The 19054-nt window shown below is 38.9% G+C and overlaps 1 protein-coding gene across 1 annotated transcript in view; it reads right to left on the minus strand.

The window, feature by feature from the left end:
* Cpd (carboxypeptidase D) overlaps positions 1–19054 on the minus strand; it is a 54610-nt gene that overhangs the window by 8593 nt on the left and 26963 nt on the right. The window contains 11 exon segments of the mRNA XM_027426693.2: positions 1172–1236; positions 1340–1435; positions 2378–2509; positions 3054–3189; positions 5769–5964; positions 7651–7974; positions 9883–10052; positions 11650–11792; positions 12241–12346; positions 14513–14622; positions 17422–17589. Of these exon segments, the coding sequence (XP_027282494.1) occupies positions 1172–1236; positions 1340–1435; positions 2378–2509; positions 3054–3189; positions 5769–5964; positions 7651–7974; positions 9883–10052; positions 11650–11792; positions 12241–12346; positions 14513–14622; positions 17422–17589 (1646 nt within the window).

A 19054-nucleotide genomic window follows, 5' to 3' on the forward strand; every position in this document is an offset into this window, starting at 1 on the left:
TAGGGTTTCTTTGTGTAACAGCCTTGGCTGTCCTGGAACTCACTCTGTAGACCAGGCTGGCCTCAAACTCACAGACATCACCTGCCTCTGCCTCCCTCCCAGGTGCTGGAATTAAAGGTGTGTACCACCACCACCCAGTGTGGTGTTTGTAGTTCTTAACCACTAAGTCATCTCTCCAGCCCCCAACTAAATTTTTTAACTTAACTTTGTGTGTGCATCATGGTACATGTGTGGAGGTCAGGGGACAAGCTGGTTCTTGCTTTCCACTATGGACATTCTGGGAACTGAACTCAGATAGTCAATCTTGGCAGAAAGCACCTGTATCTCTTTGCTAGCCCAAACCTTATTATAAATCTGACAGAAGATATGGATACTTCTCCAAAGAAGTCATACAAATGGCCAACAAGCCCAAGGTAGTCCAATATCATTTGCCATCAGTGAAACAAAAGTCAAAACTACAATGAGATGATGTTACGTCTGGTAGGATAGGCAAGTTAAAGTAACAAGCGTTGCTCAGGATATAGAGAAGATGAAGATGGAATCCTTGAACACAGTTGATAGGATCTAAGATGACAGAGATGCTATGGAAAAGCTTGGTGGTTCTTCAGAACATTACAAATGGAATAAAAACAATATCTAGCAATGCCATTCCTAGCTCTTTACTTAAACAAAGTGAAAAGCCCGGCTCAAAGACACTGTATGCCCATGTCTATCAACACATAAATTGATGAGCAAAATATGCTACTTATAACAGAATAATATTTTGTTCTAAAAATTATGTTAATATAAGAAGTTAGATACAAAAGGATTACCATACAAAGTCCTTTTATGAGAAATTTAGAATGGAAAATTCCTGAACACAGAAGTGGAGGTTACCAGGGGCTGTGGACAGGGAGAATAGGGAGTCACTGTTTAGTTTGAAGTAATAAAAAAAAAAATGGAAGTTGACTTGGTAGTGGTTGTACAAGACTAAGTATAGTTAATGTTATTAAATTACACAGTTAGGAATGTTTAAAGTAGAAGATCACTGTCAGATTAATTGAAGGCCTAAGCTTGTTGAGAAACTCACAAGGCAGATGCCAATCACATCCCTGTCTTAGAAAAGTACTTGCTTTTTCACTTAAAGACCATCATTCTGAAACCCATTCTAACATTGTTCTCTGAAACATACCTTCATGCTGCCCAGATGACTGTGCCATTCTGCTCCACGCATTACTCCTCCTGGAATGTTCTCATCTATAAAACCATTGGGAGATGTATGACCAACAAGCCCAAAAGGCTCTCTTCTCCCAAAAGCAATCAACCAAAATGAGTAGCACAGGATAGGGGAAATGCCTACCTGACTTATTTGGGCAACTGGGCTGACCCATGTGCATCGATGGATGGTTATTTGCATAAAGAGATGCCAAATGCTTTAAAGTTTCTTTATTTTCCACTACCAAGAAGAAGAATTTGAAAGTCAGTGGAGAAATTGAAAAGATTTTTGCTCAAGTTCAGTTTCGTGGATTCGAGTCTTCTTCCTCTCCTTCTAGTAAGTTCTGCACCCCACTGAAGTTTACTGAGGAGTTTACCATAAATAACAGCATTGTTTTGTTTAGTCCAAGATAATCATACTTAGGAGCAAACATCTTCCTTACATTAAAGAAATACTAAAAGTGAATTTATACAATGGGTACTATATTAAGATACAATCTTCTTTCAGTTTACTGTATCTCAGTTATGGACAACTGGGGCCTAAAAACAATATCCGTTGTAACTGCATCAAAAATAACTCAAACTAGCCGGGCAGTGGTGGTGCACACCTTTAATTCCAGCACCCAGGAGGCAGAGACAGGCAGATCTCTGTGAGTTTGAGGCCAGCCTGGTCTACATAGAGTTAGTTCCAGGACAGCCGGGGCAACAAAGAGAAACCCTGTCTTGAAAACAAACAAACGAAGAAACAAACAAAAAAATGAAAAAGAAACTAAGTCTGCATATACTATGATCTGGGAGAGATTCAACAAGCAACTGTTTAGCTTACCACAAGGAACAACCCACTAGTCAAGGTGTCAAGCATGGGAGGGAGGCTTAGACTGTTACCATGAGCATTTGGCCATACTCCTTTTGGTATTCTCAAATTCTATGAACACCAATTCCTCAAAACCTGACTGTAGACCACACTGGACAGATATGACGAGATGCTGCAACTCATACAGCTTGGCCTTCCTCAGGCCTTCCCTCTCCAACCTGCCCCAACGCTTCCAGTACAGGATGGACAATTGTCTAGGGTGATTGTTTGAGCAGACAGCAATTCAAATGCTCACTACTGAAAAAACATTTAGAAGGGATGTTACTTAGTGGCTTAAATACTACATGTGTGGCCTGATACTCGGCATACCTGTCTGGACTGGCTTGTCATAGGGATATGTGACCAGTACAGAACCACCGTCTAAAGCAATAGAAAGGCTGAAATCCTGTTTTTGAATCAAGTTTTCAATGATGGCTTTGGTCTCAGGTTGGGAAGCATTACCTAAAAAAGAGAAAAGTTGAATATCAAGTTCTAAATTTTAGTGAAAGCATAAAGAAATACTCTATTTGAATTCCATTATAACTTTGGCTTACAAAACTTTTGAGTAATTGTCTCTCCATGTGCTTCCTCAAGCAAAAAAGACAAGTTCTTACAGGGAGGTTATTCTGAGTTGTGCATAGTTTGAGAGAATGTGTGCACATTAGTAACATCATATATAACAACATACAAATATCCTATGTACATACACATATTCAGAAGGGTAGAGAGAAAGAGTGCCTTTGCTACCTCTATATACATTGCAATACTCCAATGATCCTGACTACGTTTCTTCAAAAAAAATAAATAAATAAAACACAAAACTTCAATTACTTTTTCAAAGTGAAAGAAAAAAAAGTTCAAAATATTTTCTGGATGTCTGTATTGATTTATACTTCTCACTCATAACCTAGACCCCATTCTTCATCTATAAAATGGAGCTGACCAATCTCCTAGTACAGAAAGAGTTATCCCCAAAGTACTTTAATGGCCTAAAATTTAGTCCTACTTGTGAAGTCTGTGTCCAGGTCTTTGCCACGGGCATTTGTTTGCCCAATCTTTGAGGTACACTCTTTCTCTTGTGCTCGTTCTCGTCCATCCGGATTTAGAGAAGGTACGATCACAATTCTAGTCCTGTCAACCAACTAAAATGGAAAAGAAATCAAGAGTTCATTAGCTCTATGTGGAATTGACAGGTCCTTCCCCTCTCAAACAGTTTTTATTGTTCACTTTAAATAGTTATTTTAAAAGGCAGAACACGAAAAGAAACTAAAATGTAAAATAGAATTCTCATGAGCTTCAGACAATTTTTTTAAAAAAATGAGACAACACTGTATAATGTTCCTCATGACCTCTTGGTGACAAATAGGTTGTCATAGAAGCATGCTTAGCAGGCAAAATCCAGTTTGTTGGCTACTTTTCTGTATAAGTTTTTACTGGAATAATCAAGCCTGTTCATTTTTGGTTAATTATTTTTGTGTGTTATAATGATGGATCTGAGTAGCTACAGGATGTCTGCTCCTGCAAAGTATAAATACATACTTATATACCATCTGGCCCTCATAGAAAATAATTGCTTATTACTGACTTAATAATAATGGTGGAACTCTTTTCTGGGAATGTAAAATCTGAAAATACCAATGCCCTTTCAGACAAGGAGAGTTGAAAACAACATGTTCAAAAACCCCAGGTAGGTTACCTGCCTTGTGATAGATAATTTGTCCTCCAGATGCTCCATCGGCAGTAATACCTACCTGCACATGTGACAAGTAATTTCTGAGGTGCCTCACCCTACATCTTCACTGTCATTTTGACTAGATTTAGACTCAGCTCAGGAACATACCTCTGGACACGCCTGTGGGGTTGTTTCTAGAAAAGTTTAGCTGAGGACCCACCCTTGTATGGCACCATCCCACAGATCTTAGGTAGAATAAAAAGGAGGAAATAAGCAGACTGCTTCATGTCTGTGCTTCCTGACTTTGGACCCACTGTGACCGGCCACCTCCTGCTCCTGAACACTATCGGCCTTCACCAACACAGTGGGCTCTTATCCCCTCATAGCAAGAGGCATAATAAACCCTCTCTTCCTGGAAATACACAAGACCCTTTAACTCACCGGCTTTTAAACCTCTGTCTTTGGGAGATTCATTCTAAGATAATTTATGCTTCACCAGAGACCTATTCAGCACAATCTCTGGATCCTATCATCTCATCTCTCTTTTGGCAGGGTCTTCTGTATCCCAGACTAGCTTCAAAAGCTTTGTGATTCCTGCTAAAGGATTTTACCTGTGATATGGTCTTTTATTATCATAAGACTAGCAGGTACAAGTTTAGCTATATATAAGAACAACCTGGCCTGGGGTATAACTCAGTGGTAGAGCATGTGCCTAACATGTACAAGGTCCTCAGCTTTGTTTATAGTGTATAGTGTACATGCCTAAACCCCAGAGCATCAGAAACAGAGGTGGGAATAGTAGGAGTTTGAAGCCAACTTGGGCTATATAGCAAGTTCAAAGCCAACCTTGACTATATAGTAAAACTGTCTCAAACAAATAAACAAACAGCCTGAAGCCGTGACAGTTTTGTGTGTGTGTTTGTTGGGGGGGCGGTGAGGGAAGCCTAAAGAGATATAAAAGATATATTGATGCCTTCCAGGGATGAAGTACAAGCACTGGTGTTTCTAAAGGCTCTGAGGTATTTCTAATATGCAACCAGGGGGTTCACTATCTTATACTATCTCATCTTAAGGGGGAAAAAAAACCAAGTGAGACACTTTTGCAACCTGTGAGAAGTTGTTAATGGAATTTGCTTTGCTGGAGATGATAAAATAATTTTTTCTATTAAGTCTGATCCCGATCAAGACACCAGTTCTTTCCCAGTCTCTTTGGGGCGGGGGAGGGGGGGAGGCACAATATAGCAGCACTACATGGGCTTTACACAAGATATACTTGGTGTTTGTTTTTAATTACAAGAAAAATAACATAACAGACTTTATATGTTGGTTTAAATACTGGCTTCCAGGTGTTTTGTAAATTAACAAATACCTCTACCTCAGTTTCCACCTGTATGGAACAGAGACTCCCATGCTGGAAAGGATGAATTACAATGTATACAAAGTACTGAGCAATAGTCTGCTTGCACAGGCAGTGTATGTTCAGCAAGTACTACTTCTTCCCACTTTCCTAAATTCAATATAGGCAGTGCTAATTACTGAGTGTTCTTGCCCTCCTTTCCCTACAACAACAGAAAAGAAGGGCTTCTTAATCATATATGCCTAAGCCACAAATGGCTCAACTACATAATGCTGTATCAATTTGTATATAATTATTTGCAGCTATGATTTTATATATTACATGAAAAGGTAAAAAGAATTATGTCTTTCACTCTATAAGTAATTGAGAATGGCAGTTCCTCACGTTAGAATGCACAGAATTGTGGGTAAGGTTAAAAGGAGCCTCTGCTTAAAGGAGTACAGAACTGACTGCAAACTTCTTTGACTTTTTTATTCTTTGCCTCCCAACATATACAAAGAAACATACTAGAAATACACTATGAACACTGAGTATATTCAAAGATTATTCTTTTTTTGTACAGTAACACAATGTACTAAAAGTGCTTCTGTGTAAAATCTACTAAGAAATCTAAAAGATTTAAATGGTGCCCTGATATCAATGATCCTGGAGCCTTTGACTTTAAAGTATGGCAAAACAGGCTATTATCTTACTTGGGTAACAACTGGGTTCTTTTTGTAATTCAGGCAAAGAAATTCTGCCAGAGCCAAAAGCAGTTCAGTTCCAACCGGAGCATTTCCATGGATACCAGCAACAAAACGAATCTTTGGTTCTTCAGGTTCTGATACGTTGGGTTTATTGGAGATTTCGAGGGACCAAATGTGACGATACTCAGCACTCTGTCCCAAACTTTCAGAAGCCAGAAACAAGAAGTCAGCAAGGAATCAAAGCACAAAAACCCTTTAAAGTCTTTTAAAGAGTGAGTCACGGTGTCAGAAAACCTTAGGAAGAACCATTTTCCTTGAGTAAAGAAAGTGACACAAAAATAGAACATTGTCAGACTCAGAGCCCATGCTCTGCTGGGCACCCCTGCAGACTCAAGTCCTCATGCCTCACCACACTGCTCTAGCTGGGTGGGGTCTGTCTTCTGTACTGAGTCACTTCAATTCTTATTACGGAAATATTTAAATATACCTAATGTAGGAGTCTCTCTTTAAAATCTCAACTAATCTATATGAATAACACAGTTTATACACTTCACAATATATGCAACATCAGTTTGACAGGAAAAGCTAAGTCAATAAAAACAAATAAATTATCAAATTTCCACTTTCATAAGAGTTTTGAGCTCAAGGCTGGCTTTCCTTATTGTGATAGAAGATTTACCAGAGCTGGCCAGGAGTTACATGTTAGTGTTAAACTGAAAAACATTAATAGGATAAAGATCATTGCTTTTCCATGATGCCATTCAATGACACTTAGTGCCTGGTGACACACCACCTAAAAAGGCCTGTCCCTACCAATGGCAGATAAGCTGTATTTTAAGGAAATACCTAATTTTCAGGAGCACCTTGAATTAGAAACTTTTGAATCAAAAACCCTTGAATTAGAAGTGTTAAAAAATTAAATGGGCTAAGTTGGCTAGCAGAATAATGTTCACTTTGGGTTTTATTTTAAATAAGGAGACTAAACTGTATGCGGTAGTATGGTAGATGATTTTAAACTCCATCAAGGCAGAAATGCTAAAAAAAAAAAAATAACAGTTGAATAAAGGAAGTTAGTTGGCTTTGCCAAACTAAATTATCAGTCTACATATATAAACACTGTAAATCAGAATTCAAGAAGCAAAAGTTCCTGGCAAAATTAAAAGAACCAATGCAATGAGACAAGTAAAAAAGTGAAAGGCTAACTGATGCTCATTAGGATGCAGAAGGCAGCTCGTAAGCTTGTGATAAAACGTAAACATCTTTTCTACAGCAGGCAAAGCACAGCCATCAGCTTATCATGGATGCTCTGGAATAACTGAAACAGGGAATGAAGACTTAGAATGACACAGTGAACCTGAGCAGAGAAACCCCAGAAAGGAAGGAAAAGCTTTCCCAATCACCAGTTTGACATGAGCTAGTACTGTGGACTTTCCCAGAGTCTCAATCAAACATGTCTTTCAAGTGTCGGGTGAGAGGCATGAACAGACCAGAGTGCAGCAGTGACAGCAGCCAGGTCTTGTTTCTATCCAACTTTTGTAGAATAGAAAAGAGGGCTGTGAGCTCAGTGTTCCAAAATGCATCCAGTGCCCTCAGCAAAACGCTTAACAACATCTAGTCTTTATACAAATCTGCAGCTGGAATGTGGCAAGTATGTGAACTCAGCCAAAGAAAGCATTAGGAAGAGAAACTGTCACTTTCAGAAGGCTCGGTCTGTACAAGTCTCACCCACCTGAGACTCACTGTCAGAAAAGTCTCCTTGTGACACAGTGGGACTCTCATACATTCAGTGCCCAAATATCTCTAAGGAAGTCTAAGATCCGTTTGGATGTGGCGAAGCATGAATGAACCCACTTAAAGACAGTGAAAAGAGAAACAAGGTGATCCTTACGTGGTAAGATTTGTAATGTGTGGGTAGTTCATTACAAGTCCTCTCAGGAACTCGGATAAGTCTTTGTATGAATGGTATCGATACAGAGCCAGGTCTGAGGACGAGCTTAACATGAAGCCTTCTAAACCATTCTCAGCAGAAAGGTGTTTGATTAATGCTTCAAACTCTTTGGTAGTTGGGTCACTGGAATCATCAGTGCTGGTGCTAGCCCCCTTTCCTTTCTTTGATTCATTGTTTGCATCTGTTGAAGATCGAACAAGTGTGAAGTTGACCTGAATAGCACCTTCACTCCTGACGGTCACATTCTTGGTAACGGGGTTATACCTATAAGAAAGCAGACAGATCAGACCCACAATTCCTGAGGATCCAAGCACTGGGAAGTGGAGATGTGTAGAGAATACATAAATCCAAGGAATAAATGTGATGTAGTTCCCAAGAGAGTCAAGTTTTCAACTTTGAGGCAACTTATTATTAAAAAAAAAAGAACAAACATAGGGCCGGGCGGTGGTGGCACATGCCTTTAATCTCAGCATTTGGGAGGCAGAGGCAGGCGGATCTCTGTGAATTCGAGACCAGCCTGATCTACAAGAACAAGTGCCAGGACAGCCTCCAAAGCCACAGAGAAACCCTGTCTTGAAAAACAAAACAACAAACAAACAAAAGAACAAACATAGGTAAAAGTATAATATGAATGTGTTTCTAATATTTAAATTAGGATTTCACAATTGGTGAGGTGGCACACAACTTTAATCTCAGCAGAGGGAGGCAGTTCTCTGTGTTCAAGGACAGCCTGGTTGCTACAGTGAATTCCACTGCTATGTAGAGAGACCCTGTCTCAAAACTAACTAACAAACAAACATAAAAAATAAAAAAAAGATTTCAGTGGTTAAGAGCACTCACTGGCTGCTTTTTCAGAGGACCTGGGTGCAAATCCCAGGACCCACATGGCAGCTCACAATCATCAGTAACTCCAGTTCTAGGGATCAGCACCCTCTTCTGGCTGCTGTGGGCAGTAGGCATGCACAGACATACATGCAGGCAAAATAGTCACACACTTAAAAGAATAAAAAATTAAAATGTGAGTCAAAAGTTAAAGTTTGAGCTTATTGCAGATACCCAGTGGCTGCTGGAGTCTGGATCTACTTGTCAGTCTTTAAGGTAGCAACGGAGGACATTCTATTAAAGATGACTCTGCCTGCTTCTCAGACACCTTGGTGCTCTAGTTCTCTAATAGTCTGTCCATGTAGAAGAAAACAGAATAAACTTGTAATGCAATAGTGTGGGCTTCTGACCTTGTTTATGAGCCACTGAATATTTAAAAGCTCTGTTCTTTGTGGGAAAAAAGACACTCTAAGTGTCTCCAACAGATGATCAAACTGGCTTTACAGTTATGTTGGCTAGAGAGAAGAGGGGAATGTTCTGTGGTAGTGCCTAGTCTCATTAAATCAAGAACAAAGAAAACTAGCTGAGTGTGTTGATAATCCTGTAACCTTAGCACTCCAGAGGAGAGGCAGGGGGACCAGAAATGCAAGGCCAACCTCCACTACTACCTAGGACATTTAAAGCCCAAACTGGGCTACATCAGTTTCTGCCTCAAAACAACAACAAAACAAAAGAGAAGATTCAGATTAAACGAGTCTTTACAATTCTAGGCCACTGGTAAAGACCTATAAGGAAAATCAGGTTGTTTTAAGTTTTTTTAAAAAAGAAAAAAAAAAAGGCCATAGGCTGATTTTCTTCTTTTTAACAAATAAATCTAGTTGGGCAAGCACTTGAGAGGACTAGGAGTTTTGGGGTCAGTCTGGGCTACATAAGACCCCGACTTTCAGACAGACCGATAAAAAAGCAAACAAGCCCATTAGAGGAAAATAGCCTTTCTCAGAGCTTGCAATCAGCAGAAATTTCCACTGAAGCAACGAGTATTTGTGCTCCCCCCCCCCCCCCGACTTCTTTCAACAAGTACATTCCAGAATTACTACTAACAGTGAGGGAACTCACAGGGAGAGGGCAGGTGGTCAGAGCAGAGGAAGACAAAAAAACATGACTTCAGAGAGCTATTTGATCATGCAGGTGGCATAAGCAGCAAGTGCTCAGTAGTGAAACTAACTAAACCTCCCTGCATTAAACTCCACCCTGCAGGCTCTCTCTGGGACTTTCTGCAAATAACCTTCTAGAAGGGAGTCGTGTTTGTCTTATTCACAAGCCCCCAATCTGAAAGCATTTACCACTTACCCTCGAGCAGATGCTGTGATTTTATAAGTCCCCGGGACCAAGAGGCGCCAATAATCTCCAGCTTTGTAAGTAGTTACTGGGTGATTAATTTCAGCAACACTGAGGGTAGCATTTAATATGCCCCTACCATCTGTGGCATCAAGGACAAATCCTTTGACACCCTGATGAACCTGGATAAAGAACAAGAGTACCAGATTTTAAGGGGGAATGATCATCTAATTACTCTGGGAGCTCATATCCAAAATAACAGATTGCTAATAATGCAAACAAAGGAGCTACCAGGACTTTGGGGGTTCTGAGTAAAGCTAAATGTAAATGCTCATTAGAACATATTCCTCTTTCTGAGAGCAGTAGCCATGTGAAGAACATAACAACACCTCAAATTTTAAGACATTATGACTACTTCAGAATATAGGATGCTGCAAAAGAAAACATGCTAGGCCTGATTCGAATGGACTGCTTTAAAAAGGAAGAATGTTCTAAATTAAAAAGGGTAAAAGAGATACAACAATCAAAAACATTATATCTTGCCTGTAAATATATCTGTAAGATTATATATAGGGCAGATATTATATCATATTAGAGTATTGGTATAATTTTCTTAGGTGAGATAATAGCATTTAGAGATGCCATATGGGAAATAGTCTTATTTTTAGGTAATAGATGCCCAGGGCTAGAGAGATGGCTCAGCAGTTAAAAGCACTGGTTACTCTTCCGGAAGACTTGGATTCATGTCCCATCATCCACATGGCAGTTAACAACTGTCTGTAACTCCAGTTCCAGAGGATCTGATGCCCTCTTCTGGCTTCCACAAGCATCAGACATATATATAAAAGTAAAACACCCATACATATAAAATTAAAATAAATAAGTAAGTAGATGTTCAGGTGTTTAAAGGTAAAATATCCTACCATCTCTAATTTCCACTGAAATAGTTCAGCCAAAACATGCATCTGTATATTTTTCATATAAATAAAGCAAACACAACAAAATGTAAAAAAAAAAAAAAAAAGTTGTTAAACTTGGGTGTGTTTATTATGCCAGTCATATGCCTTCTCTATACATGTCAAATATATAACACAGAGAGTTTTTAATATTCTTATACAAATTCAGGAAAACTATAGAAATGTAACATAACATTTTAGGTTATTCTCATTAACCATTCACATATTTCTGAAGACTCTTCACCTGTTGGCCACCATGCATATCCAAATAAGAGGAAATTGTTACACACCTGTGTATGTACACACACACTCACTCATCAATCAATTAATCAATGACAATAAGAAAAATACCCTTCTTATCACTTAACAAAAACTGGTAAGTAGCTAATTCATGTCAGCTTTTTATAAAGACAGAATAAAAAGTGACCACTACCATTTCAGCAAATGGTGCCTTGTTTAATCACTTTTTTCCTTTTCCCCAATCAAATAAACTCATCTACACCCACGAATTTTCTAGGTTAATATACAAAACAAACTGGAATATAGAAATAGGAGAAATATACTAAAACAAATTAGAATTAGAAAAGGTATATTCTGAGGCTGGAGAGATGGCTCAGTGGTTAAGAACACTTGCTTCTCTTGCAGAGGACTTGGATTTGCTTGCCAGCACCCTCATGGCCTGCATGGACACTGTACACATGGTGCACATACATTTAGGAAGACACTCATACACATAGGAATGTTTTAAAGACTATATAAAAGCTACATGTACACAAAGCTCATCTTGGTCTTGGAAGGAATACGTTTGTTCTTGAACAGTTACCTGTTTCATGAACTGAATTAGAGATCTTCGATTTTGTTCCCAGTACTTTGGCAGTTCTTTCTCAAATGGGTATTTTACACAACCTAGTTCAATAGTTACTTCGAAGCAATTTGTCTGTAAATAGTTCCAGTCCTGCATACCACCTAAAGACAATGAGTTGAAACGCATCACTCAGAACACATTTTAAATAGTTTAGACTCTACAAGGTGAGAATCATTCCAAGTAAAAAGCTAAATGGTTTTGTCTCTGCAGTGACTGAAAAACAGTAATAACTCAGGGGATAGCTCTTTGATACTGTGTTTTCATAAAGAACTCATTGTACTGCAAACAGTCTTCCCATTAGCACATGGAAGATCTATAATGGTTTGGAGGCAAAATCTATACACAGGCCAGGCTGTAGTGCAATCATGTCTATACAGAAGTAAAAGAGCACCAAATGCAAAAAAGTTGAAAAGGTTATTGCAATGTCTTAAATATTTGAGGGTTTTTTAAAAAAGGTAATAGTTCTTTCTCAAAATTGAAAAAAAATCATTAGCAAGCAACACCATCCAGGGGAACAGAAAACCCAACTTGTAATGCCTTGATCTTTACCTGGTACATTATACCAACTAGCTCCATTTGTTATCCCATGAAGAAAATACTCATTAAGGATACTCATATCCTTGCAAGGTCTACCTTGAAACATCTGGGAATTTTCCTGAAAAAGAGAAAAGAGTGTTTACTAGTATTAGTTTGCATCTACATTTACAAAAAAGAAAAGTACTGGATGGATACAGGTAAAAATTTTAAAAGGTTACCAAAAGGGGTGTATAAGAGGTTTTCAAGTGGGAGAACACGGTCACATGAAGTTTGATGCTTTACAATGTATAGTATTCTATGTCAGTTGAACTTTGACTGTGTGAGTTTTTTTTTTTTTAATAAAAATTAAAAGCCACTGAGATGACTCAGTGGTAAAGGTACTTGCTGTACAAACATGAGTTTGACCCTGGAGTTGTCCTCTGACCTCCATACATGCCATGGCATGCAACCCCCTTCTCCTGTCCCATAACATACATTCACAGACTGTAATAAGAAAAAAGAATCAAATTTAAGAGCTGGGTGTGGCAACAGCTGTCTACACAAGACCAAGTCAGTCAATATTCCAATACAGAGCAGGGAGACTGGCATTTTTTCCCTTATTTTTATTTCTTTATTGGCATTTCTCTATCAATTTTTCTTCTTTTAGGATAATACTCCTGAAAACAGTCTGTGTCTTAGTGTCTTCAGTATACAGCATGGCGTCTGTCATAAAGTATATGTGCAATCATTTACAGTTCAGTGGAGGCACAAATAAATGCTACAGGAATCCAAAAGAGGAAGATGACGTTTGACTGGGGAAGAAGTTTCCTGAAGAAATTGAACTCTGAAAGCTAGCCAAAGCTTCATCTCCTGCTTGGCAATAAAAAAGGACAAAAACGAGTGAAGAGGAAAATAAAAATGTTCCTATCACCTTGAGAATTAGCCATTTAACTTTAAAATACATAAACAAGCTCCTAACAGAAACTTCCTATGCCCATTAAAGGGGGATGATCCCACTGCACTCATATAAAAACCATTATTTTAGGTCACTGCACTGCAATAGTTGTACATGTGTTTTTTTTTCCTTTTCCTTTTCTTTTCTTTTCTTTCTTTCTTTCTTTCTTCTTTTTTTTTTTTTTTTTGATGTGGGTCTTATTATGTAGCTCTGACTATACTAGAACTCTCTATGTAGACCAGGCTGGCCTTGAACTTATGGAGATCCTGCTGCCTCTACCTCCCAAGGGCTAGGATTCTGGCATGCACCACTATGGCTAAGTAGCAGTATTTTACACAGGGAGCCAGACAGTCAAACTGTAGGCTTAACAGACCTAAAGATAATCTCTGTTACAAGTATTCAACTACTTTCATCTACTGAGATGGTTGCAGGGTTTTTCTTCTTTGTTATTCTGGTAATTAGACTGACCTGTTTTCAAACATTCAAAGAGAAAGCAACCACAGACTATTTGTCAAGAATGGTTGTGGCTATACGGCAATTAAATTTAACTTATGAAAACAAAATTTAGTTGTAGAAATGTAACTCATCAATTCTCCTGCTTTAGCCTATTTTGGGGGGCTTATAAAATGAATACAGATCAAATACAGATGAAAAAAGCTGATATTTATGTTCCAGGTACTAAGTTAAAACAATAGATGAATGAACACTTGCAAGAAAAGATATGGATAAAAGGGTTTACTTCATGACAAGATTGATTTTTTTTTCCTTTTCTCTTTTCTCTTCTTAAATTTTAGTTTATTTATTTTGTGGGAGAGGTTGAGGTTGCAAGAGCACAGGGTGGATACAAAGGGATGGGAAACTAAATGGAATGGAGATGCATGATGTGAGAGACACAAAGAATAAACAAAAAGGAGAAAAAATACAAACAAAAAACATAGATGAAAATAAGATAACATGAGTTTAAAAGCTAATGGAGAAAGAGACGTAGATGTTCAAAAGTGAGATGAGAAACAGGAAAAAGAAGAAAGAAAAAAAGCAAAGAGCCATGGATATCTTAACTACGAGAGTACTTGACCTGATGCTTTATTTTTTTCTTTTTTAGTTATTATTATTATTATTATTATTATTATTATTATTATTATTATTTTTCTTCTCTGTGTAGCCCTGACTGTCCCGGAACTTGCTCTGTAGACCAGGTTGGCCTGGAACTCACAGAGATCCATCTGCCTCTGCCCTCCAAGTGCCAGGATTTAAGGCATGTGTCACCCCAGTCCGGCTATGAATGCTTCATTTTAAAGTAGTTTTTACTGAATTAACTCTCTAGCCTCTGCTGTTCAAACACAAACATACCCTGGAATAAGAAAGTGCTATTTGTTGAAACACAGCATCATCTGGTGATTTACTGTATGTAGCAACTCCTTGTTCATTATCATCAAAAGGATAGTTAACCACCAAAGAACCTGCAAGGAAACAGGAAAAGGCACCATGAGTGTTTTAAAATGAATCAGTAATGCCAAACAAGCTTTTCACAGTACAGTCAGAATTGGATGGTGCTGACTGTGACCTTGACACAACATGGAACCAACCCACAGGCAAGCCTTCTGACATACCTTTGAAGCATTATTTAGACTAGGTTAGACTCTAGGCATACTTCAAGGTTTATCTAGATTATGTTGACCATAACAGGAAGACCCACTCAAAAGCAGCACCACTCCCTGGGGTCTACTGCCCAGGAAGCTGGCTGAGCTCAAGCATTAACCATGCTCCACTTCCTAAATGAAAGGTTGCCTCAAACTTCTGCCCTGCCAGGACTGACTATATTCTGGAACTGTGAGCTGAGATAGATCCTTTCTCCCTTAGGTAGTTTGTCAAGGTGACTTATCACAGCAACAGAAAAAGTAAGACAGAAGGAAGATCCATGGGGTTTGTCAAGGCCAATTATCTTTTTTTTTTGGGGGGGGGGTTTCAAGACAGGGTTTCTCTGTGTAGCTTTGGAGCTTATCCCGGCACTCGCTCTGGAGACCAGGCTGGTCTCAAACTCACAGAGATCCACCTGCCTCTGCCTCCCGAGTGCTGGGATTAAAGGCGTGCGCCACCAACACCTGGCTAAGGCCAATTATCTTAATGTAAAGGAAAAATAAAGACTAGGGATGTGGCTCCATAAAAAGAGGGCTTATCTATCATGCACAAGGCCTTCACATCAATCCCCAAGTCTATTAAAAAGAAAAACAGCAACAACAACAAAAAGCCCCACTACTTTCCCCAGTGAAAATCTAAGTGAGCACGTGGGAAAATAATATCCATGCATGAAATCTAAAGGCTCTCTTAACTAAGTAGGTCTTAAAGAACTTGCAATTAAAAAAATATCACACTGTGAAATTAACTGGACCCAAAGTCTACCCAGCTCAATGAACATTCCACAGCCATTCTGGAGCTATAGAGCCTCACATTGGATTTTAGTGACTGTGCAAAGTACTTTGATGGTATTTAAGGTCATAAAAACTGAGTAAACACTGATATGTTTTCACTAATACATTTTAAAGACTGTGAAATTTTAAAATAAGAACAGACCCTTAAGATCTAACTAAGTCATCCCTCATTTTGGACATGGAATCTAAAACAGGTTAAGCAACTTATAGATAGCAGAGCCAGCCCTATCCACACAGAAAAACTCTACAACATTTTTTATAGTCTAATTATTCCATTGGAGTTATACCATAGACTCAAGGTAAAGAAAATGACACTTTCAAGTACAAAAAAGGCCATCGACCGCCTGCATGCTTGACACAGAGGAAAATAGTAAAGGCGGTCTCAGGGAAATGCTGTGAGCTACGTGTGTCTTTCCTGCTTTCTTGTGTCTGCTCATTATGCTTTCTACTGCATCAACATGCATGTGTGGAAGTCAGAAGGCAATTTGCTGGAGTAGCTTCTTACCTTGCACTATGTGGGTTCAGGGGATGAAACCTGTCTGCTGGGCCATCTCTCTGGCCTGATACCTGCACTCTTATTCACATAACTCTAGCTAGACATTATGATGTTTTATTGAGACAAGTTTTCATGTATCCCAGGCTGCCTTGAACTAGCTATGTAGCTGAGGATGATCTTGAATTCCTGAATGCTGGGATTATAGTCATATGCCACCATGCCAGGTTTATGGGTCACTATTCATGGACTCCAGGGCTAGGCAGGTACTCTACCAGCTCAGATACACACCTATGATATTTTTCTTAATACTAACATTTTCTGTTCAACTGACTCATTCCTGATGAATCATATTGGCATATATAGTCCCAAGCCCTCAACGAGAATGAAGTCATCATGCTGCAATGAAATATATATATATATATATATATATATATGTATATATGTATGAATGTATACATAAACATATTTACACACAGAGAGACAGACAGTGCATAAGTGGAAGATAAAAGAATGTCAAAACCTACACTTACATAAAAGAGTTTATGAGACTTTAGGGGAGAACAAGAGTGAACAAAACATTTAGTGTTTGATTTTTATGATGACAAAACACATGGTACCTAGTAAACAATATAACAAATAAACATGAAACACTTGAAGAACTATTAGAGAAAGGGGAGCAGGTGATAGGAGAAAGAGAAGACCAAGAAAAGGGAAGGAAGGACGCTAGGAAGGGGAAAGAAGAAGAAGGGAGAGGGAGGGGGAGATGGCTTAGTGGGAGAAAAGCACTTGTGAGCAAATCTACAACCTGAATTAGATCCTCAAATCCAGTGGAAGGAAAGAACTAACTTCTGAAAGGTGTCCTGACCTCTACATACATGCCATGACATGCATACATACATGTATGTACACACAAATACATGCATATACCACACATATACAATAATAAATAACATTAAAATTAAAAATGAGAGGAAAAGGTGGAAGAAAGATGAGTGGAAGCCGGGCTTGCTATTTGCCTTTATTACCAGCACCAAGAAGGCAGAGGCAGGAGGAGGATCTCTAAAAGGCAAGGCCACCATGGTCTTCACAGTGAGCTCCAGGCCTGCCTGGGTCCTTGGTGAGGACCTGTCTAGAAGAATAACAACAACAACAAAGGAAAGATAAAAAGAGTGCAAGGGGAGAGAACAGCCAGGACACTGACCTAAAGAAGAAAGGCTTTAACTGTCACAAAAGCAGTAATAGAATATTCACTTGAAGCTAGCCTAGGACTATAAGCAGATAGATTTTCCAATGCTTTTAACAAGAACTACTTAGGCCATACAGAGCTGCCGTACCTCCATGCAGATTGGCTGACAGTACAAATGGATAGGACTTTATCCAGCTCATCACAGCGATGGTCTCTGGTTGGGTAGGATCTGTGATTGTAACAAACTGGTCTGGGAAATTTCGGTTTAGGTCAAAGTTGTTGCTGTTGTTTCTGCCAACTACACTTACTGAGTCTCCTGCAGGATAAAGGATTAAAATTAAGATATATTTTACTACATTTTAATGCCACACACACAACTTCAGTCATCTGAGTGTAAGCACATCTGGCCCATTGCTACCAATCCCACTGTGAGTAAAATGTATCTTTTTTTTTACACTGTATATTTCTAAAAAGAGAAAAAAAAATCTGTTCTAGAGCTTTAAAGCAAAGAGGTAAAATCATTACTCTTTAGCATCTGTCTTCTGCTCATCCTTTGAGAGGAAAAATATCCAAATTACACAAATGATACTAAAGCAATGCTCAAGTGTTAATAATAAATACACAATGGCATAAGCAACCCCTTGAGTTGTTGGGGCTTCATCATGAAAAAAAGAGACCAACAAAAAGAAAATTGTGGTGTGCTGATATTAAAATCACAACAAGGTAAAAGTAAAGAACATTGTTGGATATTTAACCCAATAGAAGAAAAATGTTCAATTCAAGCTTAACTATGTAGATTCTTAATATGAGCAAGAGCCTAATTGCTGTCACTATAATAAGAACTGCAAGTGAGGAAGAGCCAACTGAGGGCTCCCTAGTGGTATCTGGCTCTCCCTTTCAGAGGGTTGGAGGTGTGTGCGTTTGTGTGTTTGGGGCGGGGGTGCATCTTGATGCTGGAAACAGGAGGAGCAGGAACACACGAAGATGAACCTGAGCCTGTCTGTGTGAGAGCCATGCCAGCGCATGGCATGTGTGAGCTTTCCACCCTGCACCTGCCCATCCACACTGCAGTGCCTATTCCACTCTCAGGGATCCCAGCTAGACACAGTGAAGGATCACACCCAAACACATGGCTTCAACTCCTTCAAGTTGGCTACTGAGAGACTGCAGAGACAGAATAGCTCTGAAAAGCTGTCCATATATATATATATACACACACACACACACACACACACACACACACACACACACACTCTATCAGTTCTGTTCTTCTAGAGAACCTTGATGAAGACAAATGACCACCACAGAAATGCAAAACCAAACAAGAACCTCAGAACCTCACATCTTGGTTAAGGGCTGGAATACCTATTAGGGCCCTGGGCATGCACATTTAAAAGCTAGACACTAAATGCGCATCTTCAACTCCATCGCTAGGGGGCAGAGTTAGGTAGACCTCTGGAGCTCACTGACCAGTAAGTAGATCTGAATCAAATTTAAGGTTCTTGAAAATAAGGAATAGAGCAATTGAATAAGAACCCAACATCATGACACCTCTGCCTTCCACACACATACTCGTGTACATATAACACACACACACACACACACACACACAATTTTACATATGCTTCATCACATAATGAAATGTCTGCCCTGTTTTCTAAGTACATAAAAGCTAAAACCACTCACTAATCATTAAAATAAAAAAGTTCATCATCTTCACTATTCCCAAATGAGCATGCTGTCCAACAAGTAACAGATTAGGCTTTAATAGTCAGCTCTGC

Source organism: Cricetulus griseus, chromosome 7, assembly GCF_003668045.3.
Source record: "Cricetulus griseus strain 17A/GY chromosome 7, alternate assembly CriGri-PICRH-1.0, whole genome shotgun sequence".
NCBI classification, from domain to species: domain Eukaryota; kingdom Metazoa; phylum Chordata; class Mammalia; order Rodentia; family Cricetidae; genus Cricetulus; species Cricetulus griseus.